We start from the raw sequence: 26,374 nt of genomic DNA, 5'->3' as shown, positions 1-26,374 counted from the left end.
TCCCACTGAGCCTTTCTCTTGAGATGCCTTCTTAACACAGGTGAAATTCCAGCTTCCTCCTGATCAGCCTCTTCAGCACTCATGTCTGCCCACTGTCGAGATTCCTCTGTATGCTGCTGTTCCAGCCCAGGTCCAGAGTCTGTTTCCCCAGCCAAATCCTGCTGCTGTGCCTCTGAGCCTGCACTCCCAACTGAGTCCTCCCGTTCCTCCTCTGACTCTTCTGACTCCGAGGTCTGAGCCATGACACCAAGTAACACCATCTGGCATCTGCCCAAGAAGTAGGAGCGGAACCACTGTAAAACAGTGCCACCCAATCCCACCTCCCTCAGGCGATCCAGAAGGATACCATGGTTGATGGTATCGAAAGCCTCAGAGAGATCCAAAAGGATCAGCAGAGTCACTCTCCCTCTGTCGATAGCCAGTTGGAGATCATCTATCAAGCCGACCAAGGCTTTCTCAACCCTATAGCCCACATGAAAGCCAGTTTGAAATGGGTCTAGATAATCTGCATAATCCAAAACTGCCTGGAGCTGTGAGGCCACCACCCGTTCAACCATTTGCCCAACCATGTATATGTATGCATTGTTTATATTTCTGTAGATCATTCTTCATCAACAATTGATCACATAGCGTTAAAATGGAATATATTTTTTCACTCTGTAAATTTAAGCCCACAATCTAAAATAAAATTTTACACAAATTAAAACAAATTTATTATAGCCAAAGTATTGAAGAGTAGCTAACTACAGAGAGCACCAATGAAAAGTAATGCATTCAGTCTATGCACTATTAGAATTCTTCCACACTGCATGTATTTTTCTGATTGGTGCTGCCTGGATGAACTCATTAGCTATAATGTTAACTAGCTTAACCCATGCAGAGCATCTGCACACTAGTACTTGATTGCGCCCCTCAACCCCCACCACAGACCCCTCACCTCAGAGTTCTCTCCACCCTCACCTGAGCTGCACTCCTCCTCCTCCTCATCCCCTCACCCCTCTTGGTTGCTCCTCCATCCTGTTGCTGCATCCCCCTCACCCCTCTTGGTCGCGGCTGCTGTGTTGCCGGCGCAATTGGCCAAGCTGCAGCCCCCTGACCCTAGAGATCTTCTCACCCATGCCCTGCTCCTGCTCCTCCCCGTAGCATAGCAGCAACAGTTATCCAGGCCCTTTGTCACTGCCACCGCCATGGCTACTCGTTCCCCTCAGGATGCTCACAGGCTTGGGACCATCCCTTGCCTGCCTCCCTCCCTCCGCCAGTGACCTCTGTAGCTCCAAGCAGTGGCAACAGTTGACCAGGCCCTTCCTCACTGCCACCATGGCCACTCATTCTCCTCAGGCTGCTGACAGGCCCAAGTCCATCCCTCGCCCTTCTTTCTTTCTCTCCTCCACTCGTTCTTCCCCTCTCTTTCCTTCCTTCCTTCCTTCCTTCCTTCCTTCCTTCCTTCCTTTCTCTCTCTCTCTCCCCCTTTGATTTAACAGATCTTGTTCCCTCATCTAATTCTCACAGTGGCAGCCTCCTTCTCCTGAAGGTACTCTTTCCTCCCTCGCAACCCCACTCTTTGCAGGCCCCTGCCCACTATCCTTCTATATATATATAGATAGATTCTTCCTTCCTCTACAATCTTCCCACCAGTAGCAGCTGCATTCCAACTGACCTTAACCATCACAGGCTCCTCTTCCCTATCAGAATATGGAATTCCCACTGCCTAATCACCACGGTACTCCTGCTCTGCTGCCTCCAATTGGTAAAGCACTGTGTGGGCGGGGCTTGATCCGCACCATTTGCCACAGACCACCTAAGCCTTTTTTATATACAGATAGATAGACGATAAAGACAAAATGAAGATGAGAGCAGATCTTTCTCTAAGGCAAACCTAGGGCAGCAGAACCCCCTTACATTCCACCCTTGGGGAACCAGCTTGTTCTCCTGCAACTCCACCACCCCCCACCAATGATGACTGGTGATTTTGGTTTTTGTGTGTGGAGATGCACACTTCTGGATAACCACTGTATGCCAAAAACAAGCCATTAGTTTTGATTCTTTAGTTTAAGATTCTTTGGTTCTTTAGTTTAAGATTCTTTGATTCTTTAGTTTAAGAATCAAAGGGTAGCAGTATATTTTCAGTACTTTTATAATGGTTAATGGAATCATATCTATGAAGTACTTTCATTAATCAAAAATATAACATAAACACTATTATTCACTATATTGAACATCAATTTTATTTCCCAAAGATAAAAGCCTGAAAATTCATCTGAATTTTATATCAACTTATTTCTTTCTGATAAACACACTTATGTCTCGCATTCAGTAGCCAAATTCTGTACAGCTGCAATTAAAATTCACTCATGGTGTGTCAGAAACGGTCAATTTTAACCGTCCCTCCTTTTTCTTTTTAATTTTGTTTTATCCTATATTTTTATCTCAATCTTCTATGTAACAGATTTTTAATATGTATATGCGTGAATGTGTTTATATTGATATCTACCCTCAGGGTAGATTTATTGGATCCATATTTGATCAAAGATCGCAATAAAGTGAACTAAACCTTTCTTCAGTCCATTGTTCCAAGCACTTTTCTCTATTCCTGGCTGACTTCTGGTAACAGAACAGCAAATGGAGAAAAGTGACTGGAGCAATTAACTGTGGGGAAGTAAGGTGCAGGAGCTAGAAGAGTCTGAGCCTCTTCTTCTACATGCTCCTCTTACTATTAAAGTTAGAATCCCACCCTACTCTGTAAATGGGGCTCTGTGAATTATGGTCCTATCACATCTGGTTTAGCCTTAAATAAGACACTTAAGATGTCAGCTGTGATTTCTTTAATTGATTAAAAACTGATCTTTATATACAGTTATTGTCCAGTTGATAACTGATAATCCTATATTACTCTGTAGGAATCTTACCTCAAGAAGAAAATTCCATCTATCATAAAATGAATTGTGATCATTCTAATCCATTGCCTTGTGGATTCAGTTGGGATCCCAAGTAAGTATGACTCACTGTAAGTAAGTGTGACTAACAGTCATTCATATTTCTGCACATTTCTACTTTATGCTATTTTTAGCACAGTGTTCTTTGTTTCTTTGTTTAGTACATTTGTATACTGCCTATTACAGAAGTCTCTGTTTTTTCCAGAGGTGTCACTCAATTCTCAAGTACACAATTATTTATACTCAGGACTTCAATTGTTTGTAGTTCAGAGTGCTAGAGAACTATATATTGAAGGTTTGGTAGGTAGGTAGATAGATATAGAAATATTTTATTTATTTTATTTATCAAATTTGTATACTGCCCCAAACGTTCATCTCTGGGCAGTTTACAATAACATAAAACCAGTTAAAAACATATACAAAAACTTAAAAACACTTTAACAATTTAAAAATAAAAATTTAAAAATAACCAGAAATTAAAACCCAAAAATATTAGGAAGCTGAGAAAGCTTGGGCGAAAAGATGGGTTTTCAGGTGTTTTTTGAAAATTGTCAGAGATGGGGAGAATCGTATCTCAGTAGGGAGTGCATTCCACAATCCCAGGGCAGCAACCGAGAAGGCCCGTCTCTGTGTAGCCACCAAATGAGTTGGTGGTAATTGGAGACAGACCTCCTCAGATGACCTCAATGGGCGGTGGGGTTGTAATGAAGAAGACGCTCTCTTAAATACCCAGGGCTTAAGCCGTTTAGGGTTTTGTAAATTATAACTAGCACTTTGTATTTTATATAGATATGGATATAGATATAGACATAGATATAGAATATTTTGGTATGCATGTTCAACTTTTGCTCAGATTGTATTTATATACAATACAGCAAATGTTACAAAAATGCTGAAAACAACCAGTGCTCTCTCATCCAAATAAAACCATTTTTATATTAAAACTGAAATAAAACCTAGCAGCTCATGTTGTACTTATTGTAAGCTGCCCTATTTATATTAAAGGGTGGCACAGAAGTTGAAGAAATACAAAATGAGGAGGATATAAATGTCCAGCTTCAGTAAAGCTTTTGGTTGTGAGGTAAACAATCTGACAGAAACCTTTTACCTAAAAGCTATCAGTAACATGTTTGATTTGTTATTAGTAAAACTGAATGTCTAAACGGCTATAAATGTCTGAAATGTGGAGATGATGTTGACTATGAGGACAGAAGTTTTGATCATTTTGGATGGGCTTTTCTATCAATGTTCCGGCTGATGACACAGGATAGCTGGGAACTTCTCTATCGGAAGGTAAAACTTGATTGATTGATTGATTTTTATTGCAAGAGCCTGTTGCCCATAAATACCATATTTTTAAAATCTGTGTTAGGGTAAAAATGTTTCGTTGCCATAATACTTTGTATTACATTTTTTATCTTCGCAATGATATGAATAATACCAAATACATTCACATTCTGATAATGTATACAATTGATATTTTAAATAAGCTTAGTATATCTTTAGATTCATTAATACAGCTTAAGTTTAATAATGTTTTCTCACTCTTCTTACAAGCAAAGACCAGCACCATTCTTCATATATATTTGAACCATATTGCACAGAATAGGTTTGAATAGTAATTACTTCTGAGTGAGCAACTAGTGACTTAGGTTTTTTCAAGACCAGCATCAGTTGTCAGCCTAGTCAGACATCTACTGAGCTCTAAGGATTGGCCTAGGGCCCAGTACTGAATCGCTGTGCTATAGAAAACTGGGGGCCCCCTCCCACTGATAAAAAGGAGATCCTTCTAGAGGCACCTGAAATGGCATTCTTTCATTTCCTAATCAGAGATTATGCCAAATGATAGCAAAACTAACAGACCACAAGACAGCTCTTTCTTGCCGTCACCAGCTGCCCTTTCAGTTTCTGTGCCAATAGGATGAATACCTCGAGGGAGCAGAGTGTAGTTTTCATTTTGTCCTTTTGACCCTGCCAGAACCAATAAGTAGCACCAATAAGTCCACAACTTCTTTCCTCCCTCAGGAACAGCAACAATGTGAGTAGAGGGGCTGTGGAAAAGATCTTTGCAGATTTCATGCATGGATTCCCTAACTCTCTGAGCTTTGAGTTTCTCTATGCAATCTGCTGGCCAAATTCCAGATGGAGACTTGCCCAGCTCTGAAAGCATTTCTGAAATCCAGAACTATCATAGTTCTGTTTAGCACAATATGGCCACATTTGCATGTAACACACAACTGCAGTTAAATGGGACAGATGAAATTTGCGTATGCCCGAATATGTGAAACCGCTGTTTCCCTCGCCAAACTCCAGTTTGAACCTTTGGTTTGTAGTGAGTTTTGCTGTCTCATCCTGAGGTTTTTCGGCGGGAGTGTTACATCCAAACATGGATGCTGCTATAACCACAGATCCTTGACGTGATCCCATTGAATCCACACAACTGGGGATCTGTGCCTACGCAGAAGACAAATCAGGAAGATTCTAAAGCTCTGCATGACACTCCTGACTCCACCCACCATGTGTAGAGGCAGTTGGAGCATCACTATCCTCAGTTCTTCTAAGTGGTCTCTGTCCATCACACAAATGGGGCTTCATGCCTGCGGGAAGAACAATCTGGAACACCGATCAAGTTGATCTTTTTTTTTAAATAGCCTCAGCTAGGCAGCTGGGCACCTCCCCACACACCTTGGTCACATGAGCCTGCTCCCTTCTTGTAGTTCTTTTTCATCCACTGGAGAAGCTACATCTCTGGTCACCTGTCTAGTTGTTCTTCAGGCTTATTATTTGTTTCTTTTCATTTTATTCTTCTACATCTCCCCTCTGGTTTTCACCTCTTTCTCATTTTGCGTTATAATTTCATATTTGTGTATACTTTACAAGAAGAAGAGGGAGAGGGAGAGGGAGAAGAGCAAGGCAGATAAGAGGGGGACTTAGACAGCCACCACCCTCGCCTGATGCGGTGCTCTCCACATATGGTTTATGGCCGGTAAATTTACCTTTAAGCGCTGCCCTGACTGCTGCTCACAATTTCCCTCAGCTGACGGTCACAGTAAATGCCTTTTTTGTCTAGGCAAAGCACATCGCCCTGATTCCTGTAATCACTGTCAAAAGCTTTCACAGAGGGCCAAGCCTGGATAGAGAATCCCGTCTACGCTCGTTTTTATGGGAGAGCACCTTATCGTGTAAGGCAATGGAGTGTATGAACACCGAACCTACACCACCTTCCAATGAAATGAGCAGATCATTGCCAGCCTTGGCACAGCCTCCTGGAGGGCCTGGGATGCCCACAGGGACTCCCTCTGCCTCCTCTCTCCCTTCCACCCCTATGGTGCCCCGGCTTACCTCACAGAATCAGGAAGCCCCAGCCTCCAAAGCTCCGGTTCCCTTGCATCAGGCCGCTTCTTCCATGCCCCTCCCTCCTGCGGCTGGACCTAAGAAGCACAAGAAGAAAAAAGACAAGTTTAAGGAGCCATCGGCAGCAAAGCCGAAATTGGCCCCAGCAGACAGCAGATGCAATCGGGGAGATATGCGAACTGCGCATGCTCAGAGCGCAGCGCTCCCTGGCACCGAAGCTAAGAAGAAGACAAAGAAACGTCATGGTGCCGAGGATCAGCATCACTCCCAGGCGCATCCCTCAGCCTCTTCTGGACATGGGGGACGCCCCCACAATCTCCCAGGGAGACCAGCTAGGCAGCTTCTACATGCTGCCTCTCAGCCTGTTGTCATGCCCCACCTCACCAGCACCGAGACAATTGTGCAAGCAGGAGAGTCCTCCAATGAGTCGGACCCTGCTCTCTCCCTCTCAGATGCCTCTCCATACCAATGGGCATACCGCGACGACCATTCATATTCTCCCTACGACTCTGCAACCTACTACTCTCCTTATGACTCAGTGTCTGGAGACAGTGCAAAGGAGCTCTGTTACCAACGCTTCTCTGCTCAGAGGTTTTTATGCTGTTCCTCACTATCGCTCAGGCTATGGGCACAGGAGACACTCCGCTTATGAACTGCCCTATCCCTCTCACAGACATTCACAATTGTGCTCCCCTTACTTTGATTGGAGGGAGGTTTCCTACAGGAGCAGGCAGCTGTCCCACTCGTGGGGTCACCACTTTAGCCATGAGCACTGCCCCTCCCGCAGCCTGTCAGATCGCACGCACCTCAGAACTGTGCTCTCTAGCCCTATCTCTAGGGACTCCCCCTTACCCAACGTGATGCCCCATGAGGGCGCTCGTGCCATTGCTGCCCTTCCAAAGGAGAGAATGACTGACCAGCCTACGGTTCCAGCCCAGACTCCACCTGCTAACCTGCCACTCCTGGCTCCATTGGGTTCTGTCCTGCCTGAGAAGATTTTGGAGTCATCTGCCACTGACTCTGACTCTGATTCTGATACTTCTACATCTTCAACCCGCCCAGCTACTCCTGTACCTAAATGTCGGAAGCAGGACAAGAATGGGGAATTTTCTCCTCCTTGCTCCCACCTTAAAATTTTCTCTAAGTATATGGCCAACATGGCCCACGCCTTGGGCATTCAATCTGAGGAGGTTGCTAAGCCCTCAGCGAACCCACTCTTTGACATACTAGAAGATGATTCTTTGCAGCCTGTGGCACTTCCTATGAACCCTGCTCTCACAGACATCACTAAGAGTTTCTGGGAGAAACCATCATCTGTGGCTCCTGTTTCCAGGAAGATCGAAAATCTGTATAGAGTCCATCAGGAAGTCTCTCCCTTTTTACATAAGCACCCTTCTCTGAACTCTATCGTTGTAGAGGCAGCTCAAACCAGATCTAAAAAAAAAAAAATGCTCTCTACCCTCATGGACAGGGTGGGCCGTCGCCTAGATGCTATGGGTAAACGCCTTTATACCTGTGCCTCCATGGGGGTCAAGATCGCTAACTACCAGGCCTGCATGGCCAGATATAATCACCTCCTCTGGGAGAGACTAGCAGAGCACTTTGAGGGCATGCAACCATCTCTTCACCTTACCCTTACAGCATTTCAGGCAGATGGTTATGAACTTAGCAAACAGTTGTTGCATACTTCCAAGCACACCACAGATGCTATGGGCAGATCTCTTGCCACATCCATAGCCCTCAGCCGACATGCCTGGCTTCGTTGCTCTGGCCTGAACATGGAGGCCAGAACTAGGATTGAGGACCTTCCTTTCAATGGTTCCACATTGTTCGGCGCCCAAACAGACGACACCATGGAATGCATCCAAAAGATGCATAAGACTGCCAAGTCTATGGGTTTCACCACGGGCTCCTCTTCTGGAAGAATGAACCAGCCCTTTCATCCGCAGCGGTCATACCAAGGCCGTATGCCAGCCCAGCATGGATATGACCACTCCTTTCACCCCTCTCAATACTCACAGCCTCCTCAGCAATACAGAAAGCGACACTACCAGCACCAGAAGGTCGCTCAGCAGAAGCGTAAGCAGGACTCCTTCCCGAAGCAAACCTGACTATCCATGGGTGAACTCGAGACTGCGTCCCTACCTGGCTGCGTGGGAATCCATAACAACAGGCCCGTGGGTTCTCACCATCATCCGGATAGGATATGCCATCAAATTTACACAACACCCTCCAGATTCTGGCAGGCAGACCACCCCCTTGACACCTGCCCTTCAGGACAAAATTCAATCACTACTCAGCAAGGGTGCCATAGAATGTGTATCTCCTCACGTGGAGGACAGTCTGTTCTCCCGGACCTTCGCCCACTAAACGTCTATGTCCACTGCAATCGTTTCAAGATGATTACAATTTCAGACATCCTAGCACTGATATCGAGGGGGATGTGATTTGTCTCCCTAGATTTAGAAGACGCTTACTATCATATTACCATCTGCCTACAACACAGAAAGTACCTGCATTTTCAACTGGGAGTCGACACGTTCCAGTTTCGTGCAATGCCCTTCGGACTGTCATCTGCCACAAGGGTATTTACAAAATGTTTGGTCATCATCGTGGGCCATTTACAGGAAAGAGGGGTCCAACTCTTTCCGTACCTCGACGATTGGCTCTTGGCAGCCGAGTCTCCAAGAACACTCCGTTCACATCTTCAGCTCACCATCCTGTTGCTGGGCGATCTGGGGCTAAAAATCAACTACAAGAAGTCACATTGACAACCACCCAGTACATAAAGTTCTTGGGTGTCATGTTCGACTCCGTGTCAGCAGTCGTGACACTCCCCGCGAGTCACCACAATACACCGCCTTGCCATGACCATTTAAGGGTCTCCTACTCGCCCTGCAAGGCAGGTCCAGCGCATGCTGGGACACATGGCCGCTACGCCCTCTGTCCTGCCAACCACAAGACTCCACATGCGTCCCTTGCAATGCTGGTTTCTGGATGTATTCCGCCCACATTGGGACAATTCAAAATGCTTCTGCATCCCAGCGAGCATTCGCTATTCTCTCCAATGGTGGATGTTGCTACAGAATCTGCAGCATCCATGCCCATTTTGATAGCCCCTTCCCCACCTTCAAGTTACCACGGATGCTTCAGAGGAAGTTTGGGGAGCTCACCTCCACAACCTCCAGGTGAACGGTCACTGGTTCAGGAAGCAATTGTCCCGCCACACAAACTACCCAGAGCTCCTGGCTGTTTTCAAAGCGCTGCAAGCCTTCCTCCCAATGGTGGGCGGGAAACACATCCAAATTATGACCAACAATATGTCCAAGGCTTATACCAACAGGCCGGGGGAGACCGGCTCTCAAGCCCTTCTCTCTCTAGCCCTAGACAGAGGGCTGGGCCCTTTCCCACAGCATATACTGTACCTATCGGCAGTCTACATCCAGGGCCTGACCAACTCATTGGCCAACACTCTCAGCCGCACGCCTCATGCCCCCCATGGATGGCAACTGGACACCCACGTCCTCTGCCGCCTGTTCCGTCTCTGGGGGAATCTCCAACCATAGACCTTTTTGTGAGTGAGACCAACCGTCGATGCCCTCGGTATTGCTCCAGGATGGCAGTGGGAAAGGGATCACTGGGAGACACCTTCGCAATTCTCTGGACAGAGGAGTTCTCTTACATCTTCCCTCCAGTACTGCTACTTCCGATAGTACTCCAAAAGCTAGAGGTGGACTCCGGGAACTGCATCGTGATAGCGCCCTGGTGGCCACAGAGGCCCTGGTTCCCACGCCTCTTGAACCTCTCCGGGGGTTGCTTTGTACGTCTCCCTCCATCACCGTTGCTGCTCTCCATGTAGGATGGTCGGATACTGCATTCTGACATATGCACCCTGCGCCTGACAGCTTGGAGGATTCAACCCTCTGGTCCCAGGAATTGAAGGAGGTCTTATATGCTTCTCGAAGACCCTCCACCATGAAGTCATACTCTGCTAAATGGAGATGTTTTTCCTTGTTTGTGGGGGCGTGGGGTGAATCACGCCCCAATCTAGCTCCTTTTCAGCTGATTTTGTCTTACCTTATCAACCTGAAGCGATCGGGGCTTTCGCAGGCCTCTATTCGGGTCCATCTGGCGGCAATCACAGCATTTAGGCATGAGGCTGCCCCAGAAACATCCCTGTTCACCCTGAAAGAAGTTCAACAGTTTGTTAAGGGTTTGTCCCACCTCTACCCAGACCCCCCACTGACAGTCCCCACTTGAGACTTACAATGTGTTCTCACTGCCCTGATGCATAAGCTTTTTGAGCCTATGGGTACCTGTGACTGGAGAATGTTGACTCTTAAGACTGTCTTTTTAGTGGCCATTACTTCAGCCAGAAGGGTGGGTGAGCTCAGGGCCCTACGGTGTGACCCCCCTTTCCTCCACTTTCATAAGGATAAGGTTGTTTTGCGAGTTGACATAACTTTTCTTCCCAAGATTGTCTCTACCTTCAACAGGTCACAACCTATTTCCCTATCTGTATTTTTCCCTAATCCGTCTTCGACACTGGAGTGCGCCTGGCATGCCCTCGACATTTGACATGCCCTGGCCTTTTACACTGACCGCACTGCCGCATTCATGAAAACTAAAGCCTTGTTTGTGACATACGGTCTGCCCTCTAGGGACGACAGGGCCTCTGCCCAGTCAATCTCTTCACGGATTGTGCACATGATCAAATTGGTCTATGAAATTGCCGGGCGGTCCACGCTGGCCCCACTAAAAGCTCATTCCACCAGGTCTACAGCTGCCTCCACGGCCTTTGATAGAGCTGTCCCACTGTCTGTTATCTGTCAGGCTGCAACGTGGTATTCCCACTCTACCTTTGTTAAGCACTATGCTTTGGATGTTAGGGCTTGGCAGGGCTGCCATGTTTTGGCAGGGCTGTCCTGCAGTTGTTTACCTGACTACACTGCTCTATATCGGTATTTTATCCTGGTTGAAAGAAAGAAAGAAAGAAAGAAAGAAAGAAAGAAAAGGGTTTTGTCTGTTACAGTGTTTGAAACAAAGGTTGATTTGCTTTCCAACTTAGGTTTCTGTTTTTTATATGGCCGCAGCTATTTCTGATGTGTTTGCCTCCTACTGTTGGGGTATACTATCTTGTCCAGAGCTCTGTCCCGCCTCCTTGATTCTGGAACTTGCTATGCGCCCATTTGTGTGATGGAGAGAGACCACTTAGAAGAACTGCAGGTTGCTTAGTTGTAGTTGTAGTTCTTCTGGTGGTCATCTGTCCAGTCACACACCCTCCCAGCCTGCCCCTCTGCAGAGCCTTGCTTCTCAGCGTATTCCAGAACTGAGAAGAAGGGAGCAGGGTCATGTGACCAAGGTGTGTGGGGAGGTGCCCAGCTGCCTAGCTGAGGCTATCAAAAAGAAAAAAAAGAAAAAAGATCAACTTGATAGGTGTTCCAGATTGTTCTTCCCACAGGTGTGAAGCCCTATTTGTGTGCCTGGACAGATGACCACCAGCAGAACTACAGTTACAGGTAAGCAACCTGCAGTTCTCTCTGACCGCCAAGTGAGGATGCATCGGAAGGTTCTTATTGCTTTTGGATTTGAAGGTTCGCTGCCTCAGATCCACTGAAAAGTGAAAAATGTTTATTGCCTTCATTTTCAAAATAATGTCATTTCATGACAGAAAGAAAAACTTTTTAAAGAGGTGCATGAAGTGCCAAGCCATTTCCTCCTCAGATAAACATTCCCTGTGTCTCCTCTGGGAGAGGAACACAAAACCGATCACTGTAAAATTTGCCAAAAAGGTTCTAAGCAAACAAGGAAAAATAGAGATCTAAGACTGAAAGACGGCCTTTATAATTTGGCATTATTACCTGAGGAACCGATGTGGACCCCAACCTCTAGCTTGACACTGAAGCCAACTCCTAAGACTTCAACACTGACTACAGAACCACCTAGGGAATCCGGCAATAAATCAGTGCTGACCACAAAGCATAAAACTCCAAGCCCCAACTATCCTTGATGCTGAAACTTTTGACATCAAAATCACATCATGTGTCTTCCAAGACTATCCCCTTGACTTCAAAAGAAGCTAAACAGGGGAAGTCTAAATAGGACAAGAAAAGGCCACACTCTTCCTTTACATTGAGTGACCAGAAGCAGAAGAAAATGGACCCAACATTGAAACCATCAACGTAAGAGAAGAATCAAAGGCCATTCGAAATCACAATCTACACTGAAGTCCGATAGTCCCAAGTTGATGGAGCTACCAGTACCAATATAGATTACTCGGTTTTTAAGATACTAAAGCTGAGTATAGTTCCCATTGCTCAGCATCAACAAAAGTCTTCAGAGATCTTGACCCTTGACTCTCTGAAGACCACTCAGTCTTTGGCTGTGACTATGGAGATCCCTCCATGCAACATACTGGCATTGCCATCTAAAGCCAGTATTGCTTTATTTGGCTTAGGGTGTATACCCTAGTTCTCCCATGGGTCCTGACATTGTTGACCTTGGAGACACAGATGATGTAATAGAAGTCCCCAAAACACCATCTCTGTCCCACAAATCAAGCTTCTAGAAGAGGAACAGTGTAATTCAATGGAAGACTGAAAAACTATGGAGTGTGCATAACTCCCATTATAGCCCTATACAACCTCCATCTTCCCAATGGTGCCATTAGGAAGGAGGTGACTTTGACTATCACAGAAAAACATACCCACCCTTCTCCTCAGCCACTCACTCAACTTTCACTGGTTATGTTCATACTGATCATTACACCCAGCCATTATGGGTTACGTGTGTTCTTGAGCCCTCTAGGGACGAAGATATTTTCCTACACCCACAAGGGGTTTGTCAATCACGAGTTGTGACCCACACTGTGACCTCTGGATCATCCACATATTTGCTAGTCAGTTGACTATAGAAATTCTAACTGACACCTTTTTACCTCCTTAACTACAACTCCGGCTCTGCCTATTCTGGCTCTGCCTCCAATTGTACCATTGGTTCCACCTGTTCAACCTACAGGATCCAGTATTTAATTTTTTGCAGACTGCAAAAACTTCCCAGCCTACTGCCCTATCCATGTTGCCTATATTGCTACAAGCCTCTATGGAAGTATGGAAAAAGCTATCCTCCACAACTCCTACATCCAGACATTTGGAGAACATGTATAAGGTACAGGAAGATGGCTGTGAGTACTTATTCAAACATCTAACAGCCTAACTCTCTGGTGGTGGACTACTCATCCTCTTCCTGCTCAGGCAAGAAACACTGTAGACTAGGAGGGATGTAAACTGGACTCTCTAGGTAGACAGTTTTACTCAACCTCCACTCTAGCAATGTGCATCATCAGTTATATGGCCTGCATGTCTTGCTACAAGTATTCCCTATGGGAGGAATTGGCTGAAACTATGCCAGAAGCAATGGCAACCAAGGCTAAAGAGCTTCAGACAAAATCTGCTGATATAACAATGCAACAAATTAGTACAGTCCACCACTTGATGGACTGCAAGTCTAAAAACATGGCAGTTGCAGTTGCACCTTGTTACCATGCTTGGCTGAGGTCTTCCACACTCCAACATGACACTAGGGAAAAGTTGGAAGGCCTCTCATTTGAGGGTTAGGGACTCTTCAGTAAGGAAACAACCTTGGAAAAACTTAAAAAGTCAAAATTCACTGTCAAGTCTTTTGCTGTATTGACTACTCAGTCAGGATACCAATCAAAACAAAAACCACTGTATTCCTCTGGTACTTTGTATGGGAAATACAAATCTCAGTTTAAGACAGCAGACAAATGGGACTTTAAGAAGTCTACCAGGCCCTCTTCCAGACCTTACCAACACAGAGGAAAATCCAATGTTCTCCACACTAAACCATGTGAGGCCCCTAAACAAAACCTTTGATGCCATCAGAACTCCCTTCCCAGTTCCACATACCCGATCCCCAGGAATAGAAACCACCTAATGACCTGGAATCAGATAACAATGGACAGATGGGTTATCGCCATAGTTCAATCACGGTATGCAATACAATTCCACACTTAACCCCACTCTGTGAGAATCAGATTCACTGCCCCAACCCCCACTGTGTTGGAAGTTGTATCACTCTTAGAAAAAGATGCAATAGAACCTGTCCCACCTACATCTCACATGGAGAGGCATCGCTATTTCAGATATTTCCAACTACTATAGAAGGACGGTGGAATTCAACCAATATTGGACCTAAGAGCCCTGAACGATTTCATGGAGATGACAGAGTTTTGTATGATCTCCATCACATCCATCATCCAACTTCTGATAGGCAACAGGTGGCTCATTGTCATCAACCTGAAGGATGCGTACTTTCATGTCAGGATCCATTCAGTGCATCGCAAGTACCTTCGCTTCACTGTCAGCCTCCAGGTTTATCTGTACAAATTCCTGCCTTTGGGAATCTCTACTGCTCCGAGAATATTTACAGAGGTCATGGCAGTAGTCATAGCACATCTCCATGACCACGGATGGAGGTGTATTCGTTCTTGGACGATTGGCTTTTGACAGCCCAGTCAAAGGGCAAGTTGGACTGGAACTTGCAGACACCTATGCACAATATCAAGAAGTCCAAAATGACCCCCTCAAAATCTATCTTCTTTATAGGAGATCTACTGGACATGGACAAAGAGTCTTCCTGCCGGAATATCAGATTCTCAAACTGGGACACCACCTAAACCTGACCTTGATCTTGCCAGTGAGAACAGCCCACCAGGTACAGGTTCCATTGGGCCTGATGGCCTCCTGTACCTGTGCAGTCACACATGCAAAACTTCACATGCAACCTCTACAACTTTGGTTCTTGAGGAATTTCAACCTCCTCGAAGGGTCACCAACACAGATTATGCATATCCTGCATAATCAGAATGCCCTACACAATCAGTACAGAATTTCCTCCTATTGTGGCCCCTAAGAGTCAACTTGGAACAAAGAATCCTTTTCCAGCCATGTTTCCTTCAAATCATAATGACTTCAGATGCCTCCAACGATGGATGGAGAGCCCTTACTCATAGTGTGAATGGGACTTGTACAGCAATCCAGAAACATACATAAATACACTAGAGCTTCTGGCCTGCTTCCTAGGTCTGAAGGCATTCAGGCCCATGATACAAGGGAAAGTGGTCCAACTTGTAATGGACAACACAATGGCTATTGCCTATGTGAACAACCAGGGAGATACCACATCACACCCTTCATGCAGCCTGACACTGAAACTATGGGACTGGTGCATCTAGTACAACATTCACCCCATAGCTATCCACATCAGAGGGGGTGACAGTGTAAAAGACGATTCACTGAGTCATACAATGCATCACTCAGATGCACACAAGTGGAGCCTGTCCATTAATTACCTGTCACCCATCTTCCACATGTGGGGGTTTCCGAAAGCAGACCTATTTGTGTCAGAGGAGAATGTGCACTATGCTTTGTTCTGTTCAAGGGCTGGTGTGGGCACCAGATCCCTACGGGATGCCTTCCTCCTACCATGGGACAGGGCTCTGTATTATCTTTATCCTCCTCTTCCGGTGATCCCATGTGTTCTAAACAAAATCCTACATCAAGGGATGAATTGCATCTTGATCATTCCAGATTGGTCACATCAGGTGTGGTATCCTATGGTACTGAGACTCTCCAGAGGCAGGAAGAGACCTCTACCACTAGTTCCGGATTTACTTTCTATGCACAAGGAACAAGTCCTACACCCAGATGTGAAAATGCTGAAACTCACCACTTGGAGGATTATGCCTGAGAACCCAGTGAGATCCTACTAGAGTGCATTTTTTTCATGAAAGGCAGCCCTCTACCAGAAAGACTTAAGCAGCAAAATGTAAACATTTTGCTTCTTATGCAGCTGCACACTCTTTTCCTCTTCAGGGCCTCTGTTTTGCAAATTCTGAACTTATCTGTCCAATCTTAAAATTGCTGGCCTCTCAGTTTCACCCCTCAAAGTCCACCTGGCAGCTATATCTAGTTGCCACACAACAAGGTACACTAACACATTTTTCTTCTACCTTCTTTCTAAAAAAATTCTTAAGGGTCTGGGGAATCTGTACCTACATGTGCGTTCACCTGCTACCCCATGGAGCCTTTCTCTGGTGTTGCTGCCCTAATGAAGGATCCATTTGAACCTATGGCTACCATACCTTTTTGGTTCTTATCTATCAAAACAGCTTTTCTTATACCTGTTACATTGGCTTATCAAGTCAGCAGGTTGTGTGCCCTAAGATCTGATCCACTCTACATTAGATTCCACAGGCACAAAGTAGCTATGTGTACTATTTGTCATTTATTCCAAAAATCAATTCCAGTTTTCACATAAACCAAGTCATTATTCTGCCTGCATTTTTCCGTGACCCCCTTTCCAACTTGGAAAGGTTGTTGCACACTTTGGATGTGCTCAGAGCACTAGCCTTTTGCCTTGACAGGGCACATCCATACAAATGTCAGGGCAAAGACCCACCTGTTGGCATCAAGGCCAATTCCACCAGAGCAATGGCCTCATCCACCACCAGCCTCTCTGGAGCCTCTCTGGGAGAAATCAGGAGAGCTGCAACATGGTCTTCAGAACACCCATCCCAAGCTTGTAAGCCTGTCAAATTGGAAAGTCAACTGGGGGCATGCCCTCTTCCCACTGTGTCCCTTGTTTCCCCTTCTTGGCAATCAGGAGAGAAAGAGGATGGAACAGCAAGATGGGCAGTATGTGCTTTGCTCTCCAAAAACGAAGCAATCAAAATGTATGTTCATAACTGCAAGCAGTCATGATGGCAACATAATCAGGGCAATCCCATTAGATTGTTGGAATGGCAATTTATAGTAGGGCGGCAATACCCAGGGTTGGGTTTAAAGGGCAGCCCTAACCAGGAATTCTTGAATGGCTCAGGTCTATTTTTTTGTACAGTGATGTTGGGGAAGCAGGGCCCAGCCCCAGGGGTGAAGCCACTATTGGGCAAACGGGTTCAAAGAACCAGGGCCATGCCCAATCAGAGGCCGCGCCTTGCGGGCCCAGCACACACCCCACATCTGACATCAGACGGGGGGTGCTGGTTTAGCTCCCAAGCGGAGCTACACAGCCCCCGTTCAGGAGTTAAATGTCCGCTGCATCTGCATCCTTTAAGGCAGGGAAGAGCCGCTACTGGCTGCGCTGCAAACACAGCACCAGCCCAAGTCTAGCCCCTGAAGGGGCCGCATGGCCCCTTCGGGAGTTAAATGGCCAGCACTGCATTCGCAGCACAGCCAGGAGCAGCTCTTCCCTGCCTTAAGGCCGTTCCTGGCCCCAGACTAGTTAAATGGTCGGCGCTGCCTGACTCCCAACTCCCAAACCGGCCACTGGCGGTCAGGCTCCGCACCTGCCCAGCCCTTTCTCCTTGTGTGAACACATGCAGTTCCTAGGCTTACTCATGAGAAGGGCCAAACAGCAGGATCAGCATCGCCTGAAGTGACCGGGGAGATTCTTCATGTGTGATGGTGATGGATACTGCTCCTGAGCAGACCACTTTCTCATGAGAGTGGAAGGCTATGGTGATATCCCCTCACAACTCATGAGAAGAACTATCCAGGGGGACGGGTGTGCCAGGTAGAATTGCTAATAATGTGCGATAAAATCCCTTCTCTCATGATGTACTCTCTCACGAGAGTGTCAGGCCATGGAGACATGCATGTGGGCCGGATGGCAGATGATGTCCCCGGCGTTTCCTCAGTTTGCCCACCCGGCTATACCCGGGCACATGGAGCATCAAAATCTTCTTTGAGCGTGTCAAAGGCTTCCCTGGAGAGGAGGGGGCTGCAAGCAAATGTTAACCAGGAGAGGGCTCTATGCAAATGTACCCCCCCTTTTTTGGATAGCTCAACTCATGAGCACATTGATAGAAGACAGAAGGTTGATGAGCCTAAAGTCCCTTCCAGTAGACTGGCCCTCTCATGAGAGGCCAATTCCTGCTTTGCCAGGGTGAGCCATTGGAAGAGCATCCTTGGTCACAAGCCAAACCCCAGGATCCTTTGTCCTCCCTCATGTATGTATCCCCTCTGAGGGAGTCATCATGTTTCCTTCCCTCTCCTGAGTAACAGAAAAATAGTGTCCCCCAGCATTCCCCCCGCACCAGAAATTGTGCTTGTGCAGAACTGTTTTGTTGTGGGGTTCTTACAAGCACAGTGATGCAATTGCTGTCAGATGAAGGGCTTGCATGGCATTTAAAGGGATTTAAATGCCCTTTCCCTGCCTAGGGCAGGCAGACCATCCTGGAAAGGAACGGTTGTGGCCAATGGCTGCTGCCCTGGGGACATGCTGATGCCTTGCTCACAGTCTGGCAATGGGAGCACTACAGAGATTGCTGGGATGTGGTCTCAGCAGGTCAGGAGGAGGAAGGGGCTCCCCAGCCCTGAAAATGGAGGTTGCTAGGCTGCGGTTGGACGAATGTCTGTGATGCAATTTATGGTTAGAAAAATTAACCGCGGTTTCAGTAACATCCGGGTTCATGTTACGTGTGGATGTGGCCATATTGCTATACAATCTTCCCTCTATTTTGGAACTCTCATGGTTGCGCTGAGGGTAATCACCATTGGATAGGGCTGAGCAGATTAACCAGCAACCAGAAGCAGGAAACAAGGTGAGAATCAAAGCCAACACTAGGGGTCAAAGCTGAGCAGACAAATCAGGACCAAAGATCAGAAAGTAATGTAGGAGCTGATGCCAAAGATCTGGCAACCTTCTTTGGTTTCTGAAAGTGGGACTACTGGTGGGACTTCCTGCCCAGTACTGCCTTGGAAAGCATCCCAGTGGAGTGCCTGCTCTATGCTCTTGGATGAAGACAAATGCTATGCCCTATACCAGTGCAGAAACCACAGAGCCTGAATCACGATGAGGTGAAGTAGGGTAATCCTAGAAGTGGGCTTGTTTGCAGATAATTCTGTACAAGCTTGGTCTAGCTGCCTTTAGCCTTGTGCTTGAATCACTGAGAGTGGCGTGCTTTCAGATTTGGGCTTGCTGCAGATCACTTGGCACTCAACTGCCCAGGAACTCCTTTTGCTCCCCTGACTGGTTGTTGGAATACAGCAATGTCGTGCACACAACCAAACTTGGGTCAGCTGTGGGGAAGGCAGGGTCTTACCTTCCCACAGCCAGAAAATCCAAACTTACTCCTGATGCTGATGCTCGTGCACTCACATGAGCATAGCAGCAGCAATGTCCAGAGCAGGGGTCTGGAAGAGAAAGTCCTCCACAATGCATTGCGTGGGCAGCGGAGAGGCTGCCCACATCAGTGCAGCTAGCTGCCATCTTCCTGGCTGGACACAACACTGCCTGGTGGAGATCGCATCAGACTGCGGGGAGCTGTTGAAAACAGTCCAATCATGCAAACTGATTGAGGCTGTGGAGTAGGATGTGGCTTTTCTCTACTTACCTTGGTAAAGTCCAAGGCATAATTGTAGGGTAGCCCTGGTCTGGGGCGGCAGGTAGGCAGCAATCTCCTGCCTCCACACAAGACTGTGAAGGTGTGCTTTCCTGCCTCCTACCATGCAAGTGCTGGTCATGAGAATGACCTGAGTATGTTATAAGCCTTCTTGGAACCTAGTGCCTGCCTGCAAGCTGGTTGCTGTAGACCGAGGTGCCTGTCTATGTAGCCACCATACCTCCTTAGCCCTATAGTAGTGGACACGACTGTGGTATGAAACTCCTGGGTCTCCCTGCCTGATATCTACTCCCTGAGATACCAATTGGACGACCTTACCTCCTCCTTGCCCCTTCAGTAGTAGAGAGTACTGTACTATGGAACCCTGGATCTCCTCACCAGAGGCCCATCCTCTTCATTCCTCTGAAAGCAGCAGACTTAAGAGAAGCATGGAAGACTCTTTCTTCCTTCCTCCTCCTCCATTTGCTTACCTTTCTAACTCTCACCACCACTAGCTGGAATACTCAAGCCGCCACTTCCCCACTTCTCTTTCAGTCTCTCGCCAATCTTCATCACCAGGGAAGTGCCCAGAACCGTTCTGGAGGTGGTGAAGGTGTTCCCTTAAGGGCAGGGAAGGGTGCACTTACCCCTCCTGCCACGTTTCCCCCACCAGAGCTCCGTTGTATCAAAGCCCCTTGGGGCGGCAGTGTACCTCCCTGCCACCCCGTTGCCCTCATCAGCTGGAAGTGACCAGAAGTACTGGGTATGCTTGCACCCATCGTGTGCGCACACTTGCCCATCTGCTGTGCACGCAATGGGCGCATGTGCATCCCGTACTTCCGGCCACTTCCGGCCGATGAGGGCAACGGGGCGGCAGGGAGGTACACTGCCGCCCTGAGGAGCTTTGATATAACGGAGCGCCGGTGGGAGAAATGCGGTGGGAGGGGTAAGTGCACCTTCCCCTGCCCTTAAGGGAACACCCCTGCCACCTCTGAAAGCCCAAATGGCCCCGGTGGCTGAAACATTTTGGAGGCCTCTATAATGGCCTCCAAAACATTTCGGGCTCAAACCTATTCATCACCCAGTTTTTGAAATGTGCTGTGTAAAACAAATGTCCTGTCTTTCCAAAAGTACTTGTATCTGACTGCTTGCTTTCTGGAGTACTCTAGGGTAAGGTTTCACTATCTAGACCTGAAGTTATTAATGCTTGCAGGTTTGCTGCTAGTAGTTCTAGGTTTATCCCACCAAACAGATAGCTGCCTGTCTCCCTGGCTAGTACTGGTAGGGGAAAGGGTTTTCCCTAGCAACTAATGATTTCTTCAGTTTTGGGGCATAGACTTTCTGATCAAATTGGTGTCCTGCATCATAGACACACAACAAAGGGTGCACACAACAAAGGGTTGTCCGGAATTACCTGTGTGAAGGCTGGGAATCTGAGAACCTGCACAGTGCTGCCCTGTGTGGCAAGCAGCTGAACGACAGCATATTTGTCAAGTATAAAGTACTACTGCAATGCACTATACGTGGGGCTGCCCTTGAAGACTGTTTCAGCTGGTCCAGAATGCTGCCGCAAGGATGCTCATGGGTGCAAGTCACTTCACGAGTATTACACCCATCCTGCATCAGCTTCATTGGCTAGATTCAAGGTGCTGGTATTGACCTTTAAAGCACTACACAGCTTGGGGCCGGGGTACCTATCAGACCACATTCGCCAATGTGAATCTGCCAGGGCCCTCTGCTCATCAACTCAGGCCCTGCTCATGGCCCCGCCACTAACAGAGATCCAGTACGCGGGACTAGAGACAGGGCCTTTTCGGTTGTGGCTCCTCGGCTTTAGAACACCCTCTCCAAAGAGCTTTGCCATGTTCCCTCCCTCAGTGTTGTTGTTTTTTTAAAAAAATCTTAATACACATCTTTTTAAGGAGGCTTTTTAATGCTCAATTTTGCGGTTATATCTGGTAGGTTCTGTAGCTTTTTATAATTCTCAGATTTTAGCTTTAAAAATAACCTTTAATTTGAACCTAATAATGATTGTGGTTTTAATCGGACAACTTTTTTGTTTAATTTAGTTATTTTTATTACTTTTATTGTATTTTGTATCTATCTTAATGTTGTGAGCCGCCCTGAGCAGTAGTGCACTAGAAGGGTGGGGTATAAATATTTTAAGTAAGTAAATAAATAAATATATAAATAAAGTAGGGATGTGCACAAACCTGTTCACAGGCCCTTTTACAGCCCCCCGAACAGGTTCGAACATTGGCCAGTTTGTACGTTCGGTGGGGGTAGGACTTTAAGGATGGGGGAGGGTGCACGCCCCTCCCCCGATTTCCCCCCACCGGCGCTAGAGTTCTGTAAAATCCCTCAAGGCGGTAGTGCACCTCCCTGCCACCCCTTCCCCTATTCGGCCGGAAGTACTGGGCATGCATGTGCATGCCAGGTGCGCACACACATTGCGATTGCACACGAGCCTGTCTGACGTGCACAAGAGCATGCGTGCCCAGTACTTCTGGCCACTTCCGGCCGAAGAGGGGAAAGGGCAGCAGGGAGGTCCGATGCTGCCCCGAAGGGTTTTACAGAACTCCAGCGCCGGTGGGGGAAATCAGGGGGAGGAGTAAGTGCACCCAGAGGCGTAACTAGGGGAAATAGCGCCTAGGGCAAGCACTGAAATTGCGCCCCTGTCCAAACAGGAATGATGGGACTTGTAGTCAACAATATCTGGAAATCCCTGTTAAAAGGAACACTGTACCATCTAGACATGGTTGTTGATCAAAACCTGAAAACATGAGCCATCTCTGTAAAAGACTTAGAACAACAGTCAGGAGTTATGCAAGGATTCCAAGTGTCATTTTCTCTGTCTCATCTCATTCTTTTTAAAAAACATGACTTTGTCCTAGAGGATCACCTGCCCAAATAGCCACTAGCATAATAGGGGAAGAAGGGGTGTGTGTGTCTATAAACCAGTGAATGATTCCTGCCAGCCTTTGTCTTATGATGACTGTTGGCTAATGATGGGGTATATGTGCATTCATCACACCAGTGCTTACTTTGACACCAAGAGGGAGGAGGATACATTAGTGTGCCACACTAGACAGAGGCATTTGCAACAGGAGCAGACAGCCAAGTTCTGCCAGGGCCAAAACCAGCCCCTGCCAGACTAAGAAATCATTGTAATTTGCCTCAAGTAGTGTGCTGTTCTTTTATTATTGACTCTAACTCTCAGATATCCCAGTCATGGATGGAAAATTCAGGGTCAATTTACAAGAGACACATTTTCTACATGGAAGTTTCTTCTGTGCAGGTGTTGTGCAGAAACCCATGTGTAGTGACCACCAGGGGCATAGCAAGGTTGGAATGGGCCAAGATGAGATTTTAAAATGGGCCCCCAGCCCCTCAAAGTCCAGGGCCTCCACACACCCCAGGCCCCCAAGGATTTAAGTCTGATATTTCAAAATAAGTATGCTGCCTGGAAATACATTTCACTGAATACACACATGCACACTTCACAGTATATAGTGATATACATTGAGTACTATATATTTGTGCTACTTTTAATGCCTAGAACACACTAGCAACGCTAATTATTAAAATTGTCCCCTCGCTGCAGATTAGCAAAGGAGACTTTCAACCATGCAGGGTGAGCCTATGTTTGTTTTCTCAGAATTCTAAACAAATTCAGTAAAGTTTGACTCCAGGAGGTTTTTCACACGAGGCTTTTAAAGCCCTTTAACACACATCTCCTCTGGAATGGAGGTGCTGCATTCACATGTTGGCCAGATTTACCCTGAAGTCCCTGCAAGTTATTGGAGAGCAGTTCACACACAAGAAAAATAAAATAAAATAAAAGCACAGCACATGCTTCACAGTTCTCACACAGACCTTCTGGGTTGCAAAACAACTTGAACATAAGTGCATTTATGAATGAATGAATGAATAAATAAATAAATATTTGTTCCAGAAGTGTTTGTAATTTTCTGACATGAAACAAGGCACTTATAGGCCTTTTTAGATAGTTTTTGTTTTTAAAGCCAGCACATTTTCCAGTCTGTTTTAAATTAAATATTCAGAGACTTCTCAGTCTCGCCCCACCCCCCATATCAAAGCCCTATGGCAAGCAGATCCCTATAATGGGGGGGGGGTTTAACCACAAAATGGAATTCACAGCCTACCTGGCAAAGGCTGTACTGGATGGTCTGGGCAGAGGGTCTGCTGCAGGGAACACTGCCAGCCTCCTTCCTGGCTTCCTGCCTCCCTTGGGGCCTGCCAAGTTCAGGCTTCAGGGAGGCCTACTCGGAGGCCTCTCTGGAAGCCCCGCCCAACCGCCGATCAGCTGAGAGGCGGGGAGAGAAGAGCTCTGCAGTTTGCAGGCTGCTCCGATCCTAGGCCTCGCCGATCCTATGCCGGAGCTGGAGGCAAGTGGCTGAGGGGCCCTGGGGCTGGGCAATGGGGTGGGGGTGGCAGGAACTGGCGTGGCGCCCCCACCCCATTGGCACCTAGGGCACATGCCCTGCCTGCCCCCCAAGTTCCGCCTATGAGTGCACCCTCTCCCGCCCTTAAAGTCCTACCCCACCCCACTTCTTCGAGCCACCCCTGCCCGGTTCTATGCACATCCCTAATATAAAGTTCTCAGACCCTGGACACAGAAGAGAGCTGGTCTTGTGGTAGCAAGCATAACTAGTGCCCTTAGCTAAGCAGGGTCCACCCTGGTTGCATATGAATGGGAGACTAGAAGTGTGAGCACTGTAAGATATTCCCCTCAGGGCATGGAGCTGCTCTGGGAAGAGCAGAAGATTCCAAGTTCCCTCCCTGGCAGCATCTCCAAGATAGGGCTGAGAGAGATTCCTGCCTGCAACCCTGGAGAAGTCACTGCCAGTCCGTGTAGACAATACTGAGCTAGATAGACCAATGGTCTGACTCGGTATATGGTAGCTTTCTATGTTCCTATGACTAACCTCACCCAGCCAAGCCTTTCATTGAATCTTTCCAAGGCAGGAAGAATATAAAGGCTTCTTACCTGGACTCAGGGTTTGCCTCAGTTTCAAGACTAGTTTGACCTCTGTTTTTGACACTAACTTTCAGCTTGTCTTTTACTCTTGGTTCTTGTTTGTCAATTTAGCTCCAACTAGCAGCTTGACTTCTGGTCTTGGTTCCTGGTTTGTCTACTCTGCTTTGATGCTTGGCTTCAGTGTTGACTTGAGGCTTGCTTCCAACTCCAGTTGATCCTCATTCTTGATTCTCTGCTGGATCCTCCCAGTCCTGACTTCAGGCTCCAAACCACTTTCCAGTGGCTGCTCATCACCCAGAGCTGACACATGTATTGGACATGGGTTTGAGCCAGCATGGCAACATGCATGCCTTTATTCAACTTTATAACTGGATATACCCATCAATAGCTATAATTACGAAAGAGTCTGCTGTGTGTCTTTGTACTGTGGTTTGCAATTTCTTCCACGTATAACTAACTGATCTTGTTTTAGCAAATATAAAAGGTATTATATATCTTGGAATTGCCTAGAAACTAATCAGATCAGTTATTTTATTTACAGGTAATCAGAACATCTGGGAAAAGCTACAGTATCTTTTTTGTTATAGTCATTTTTCTGTGCTCATTTTATCTCTTTAATTTAATCCTGGCTGTGGTAATAATGGCATATGAAGAGCAACATAAAGCTACTCTTGCACATACAAAAGCAAGGGAGATGTTACTTCAGAAGGCAAAAGAAATACTAAAGAAAGAACAGGTGTGTAAAACTATTATACCAAATACAACTTCCTTTATTTTTGTAGCCACTATTAACAATGGAAATATACATAATTTTATTGTTTAAGCCATAACAATTAAAATGAGAAGAGGAAAGCACTGCAATAATTGATATATGAATAATTATGCAGTTAATGATATCCATATACTGCAATATGAATATAGGTGTCAGTAAATACAATAAAACCTCTTGCTGCTATTGACTGGTGTTATGTGTTAAAATGTTATGTCTCTCCTGTGTGCTCCTTTTACTTTTACAGCCTATATATCCTAGTTTATCTAATAATGTCCTTTCGTGTTTGTCAATGTTCTCCTTGCTGGCTGGGTAGTCTATATCTCTCCCATTGCCCCCTTGCTGAAGAGGTTGAAGTGGCCTCAGATGGGGATGGGGTTGGTATTCACTCTGGCCCTCCTTCACCCATCAATGAAAGGGGTTGCCCTGCTCCTCCCAGGACCAGCCAATTCCTATACCTCCTCATCCCCTGCCAATCGCCCCTTAAACAATGCCCTGCATACAGGGCAGTCCTGAAATTCTCCCCCTTGCCCCGCCATCATGCACTCAGCTGATGCTCTACTTGTTACCTTGGCTGCCTCTTGGGTGGCCATCATTCTAGGTACCGCCCCCACTTCTGGTGCCATAACACAGTGCTGTAGCAGAGGGGCGGGGCAGTCCCCTCCTTGTCGCCACCAATGATGGCCCATCAGGCTATGCCTGCCCAGCCCTGAGTGGCTCGCTCCCAGCCTCCTCACTCTCTCTGTTGTCTGGGGGAGGGCACTGCCAGCTCCCTATGGAACTGGATGCTCCACGGCTTCCCCTTTTGCCGCTGCGCCGCCCAGTAGGTGTCTGGGCTTCCCAGGAGTTGGCGGGAGGGCCTGACAATATCTTATTTCACAACTTCCCTCTTGTATCTAAGTTGCTGTAAG

At 46.8% G+C, this 26,374-nt stretch overlaps 1 protein-coding gene and 1 long non-coding RNA gene across 19 annotated transcripts in view; one reads left to right on the top strand and one right to left on the bottom strand.

Moving 5' to 3' along the window:
* Positions 1-26,374, top strand: part of LOC128332064 (sodium channel protein type 5 subunit alpha-like) — a 205,676-nt gene that overhangs the window by 73,201 nt on the left and 106,101 nt on the right. For all 17 annotated transcript variants that reach the window (XR_008310543.1, XR_008310542.1, XM_053266305.1 and 14 more), the window contains 3 exons: positions 2,898-2,988; positions 4,079-4,226; positions 25,236-25,430. Coding sequence is in view for 15 of the 17 variants with exons in the window: in XM_053266305.1 (XP_053122280.1) it covers positions 2,898-2,988; positions 4,079-4,226; positions 25,236-25,430 (434 nt within the window). In the remaining 2 variants the exon portion in view is untranslated. The remainder of the gene's footprint in view (positions 1-2,897; positions 2,989-4,078; positions 4,227-25,235; positions 25,431-26,374) is intronic.
* Positions 3,243-23,942, bottom strand: LOC128332068 (uncharacterized). Of its 2 annotated transcripts, XR_008310545.1 has the most exons (5): positions 23,859-23,942; positions 10,365-10,472; positions 9,713-10,278; positions 8,801-9,028; positions 3,243-6,364 (listed from the first exon to the last, which is right to left on the bottom strand). It is a non-coding gene; the product is annotated as an uncharacterized LOC128332068 (long non-coding RNA). The 2 variants fall into 2 exon arrangements; XR_008310544.1 differs by having other exon boundaries at positions 8,801-10,278.

Source organism: Hemicordylus capensis, chromosome 6 (assembly GCF_027244095.1).
Source record: "Hemicordylus capensis ecotype Gifberg chromosome 6, rHemCap1.1.pri, whole genome shotgun sequence".
NCBI lineage: Eukaryota > Metazoa > Chordata > Lepidosauria > Squamata > Cordylidae > Hemicordylus > Hemicordylus capensis.
Note: the sequence above shows the minus strand (reverse complement) of the source record. Positions and strands in the feature narration are given on the sequence as shown.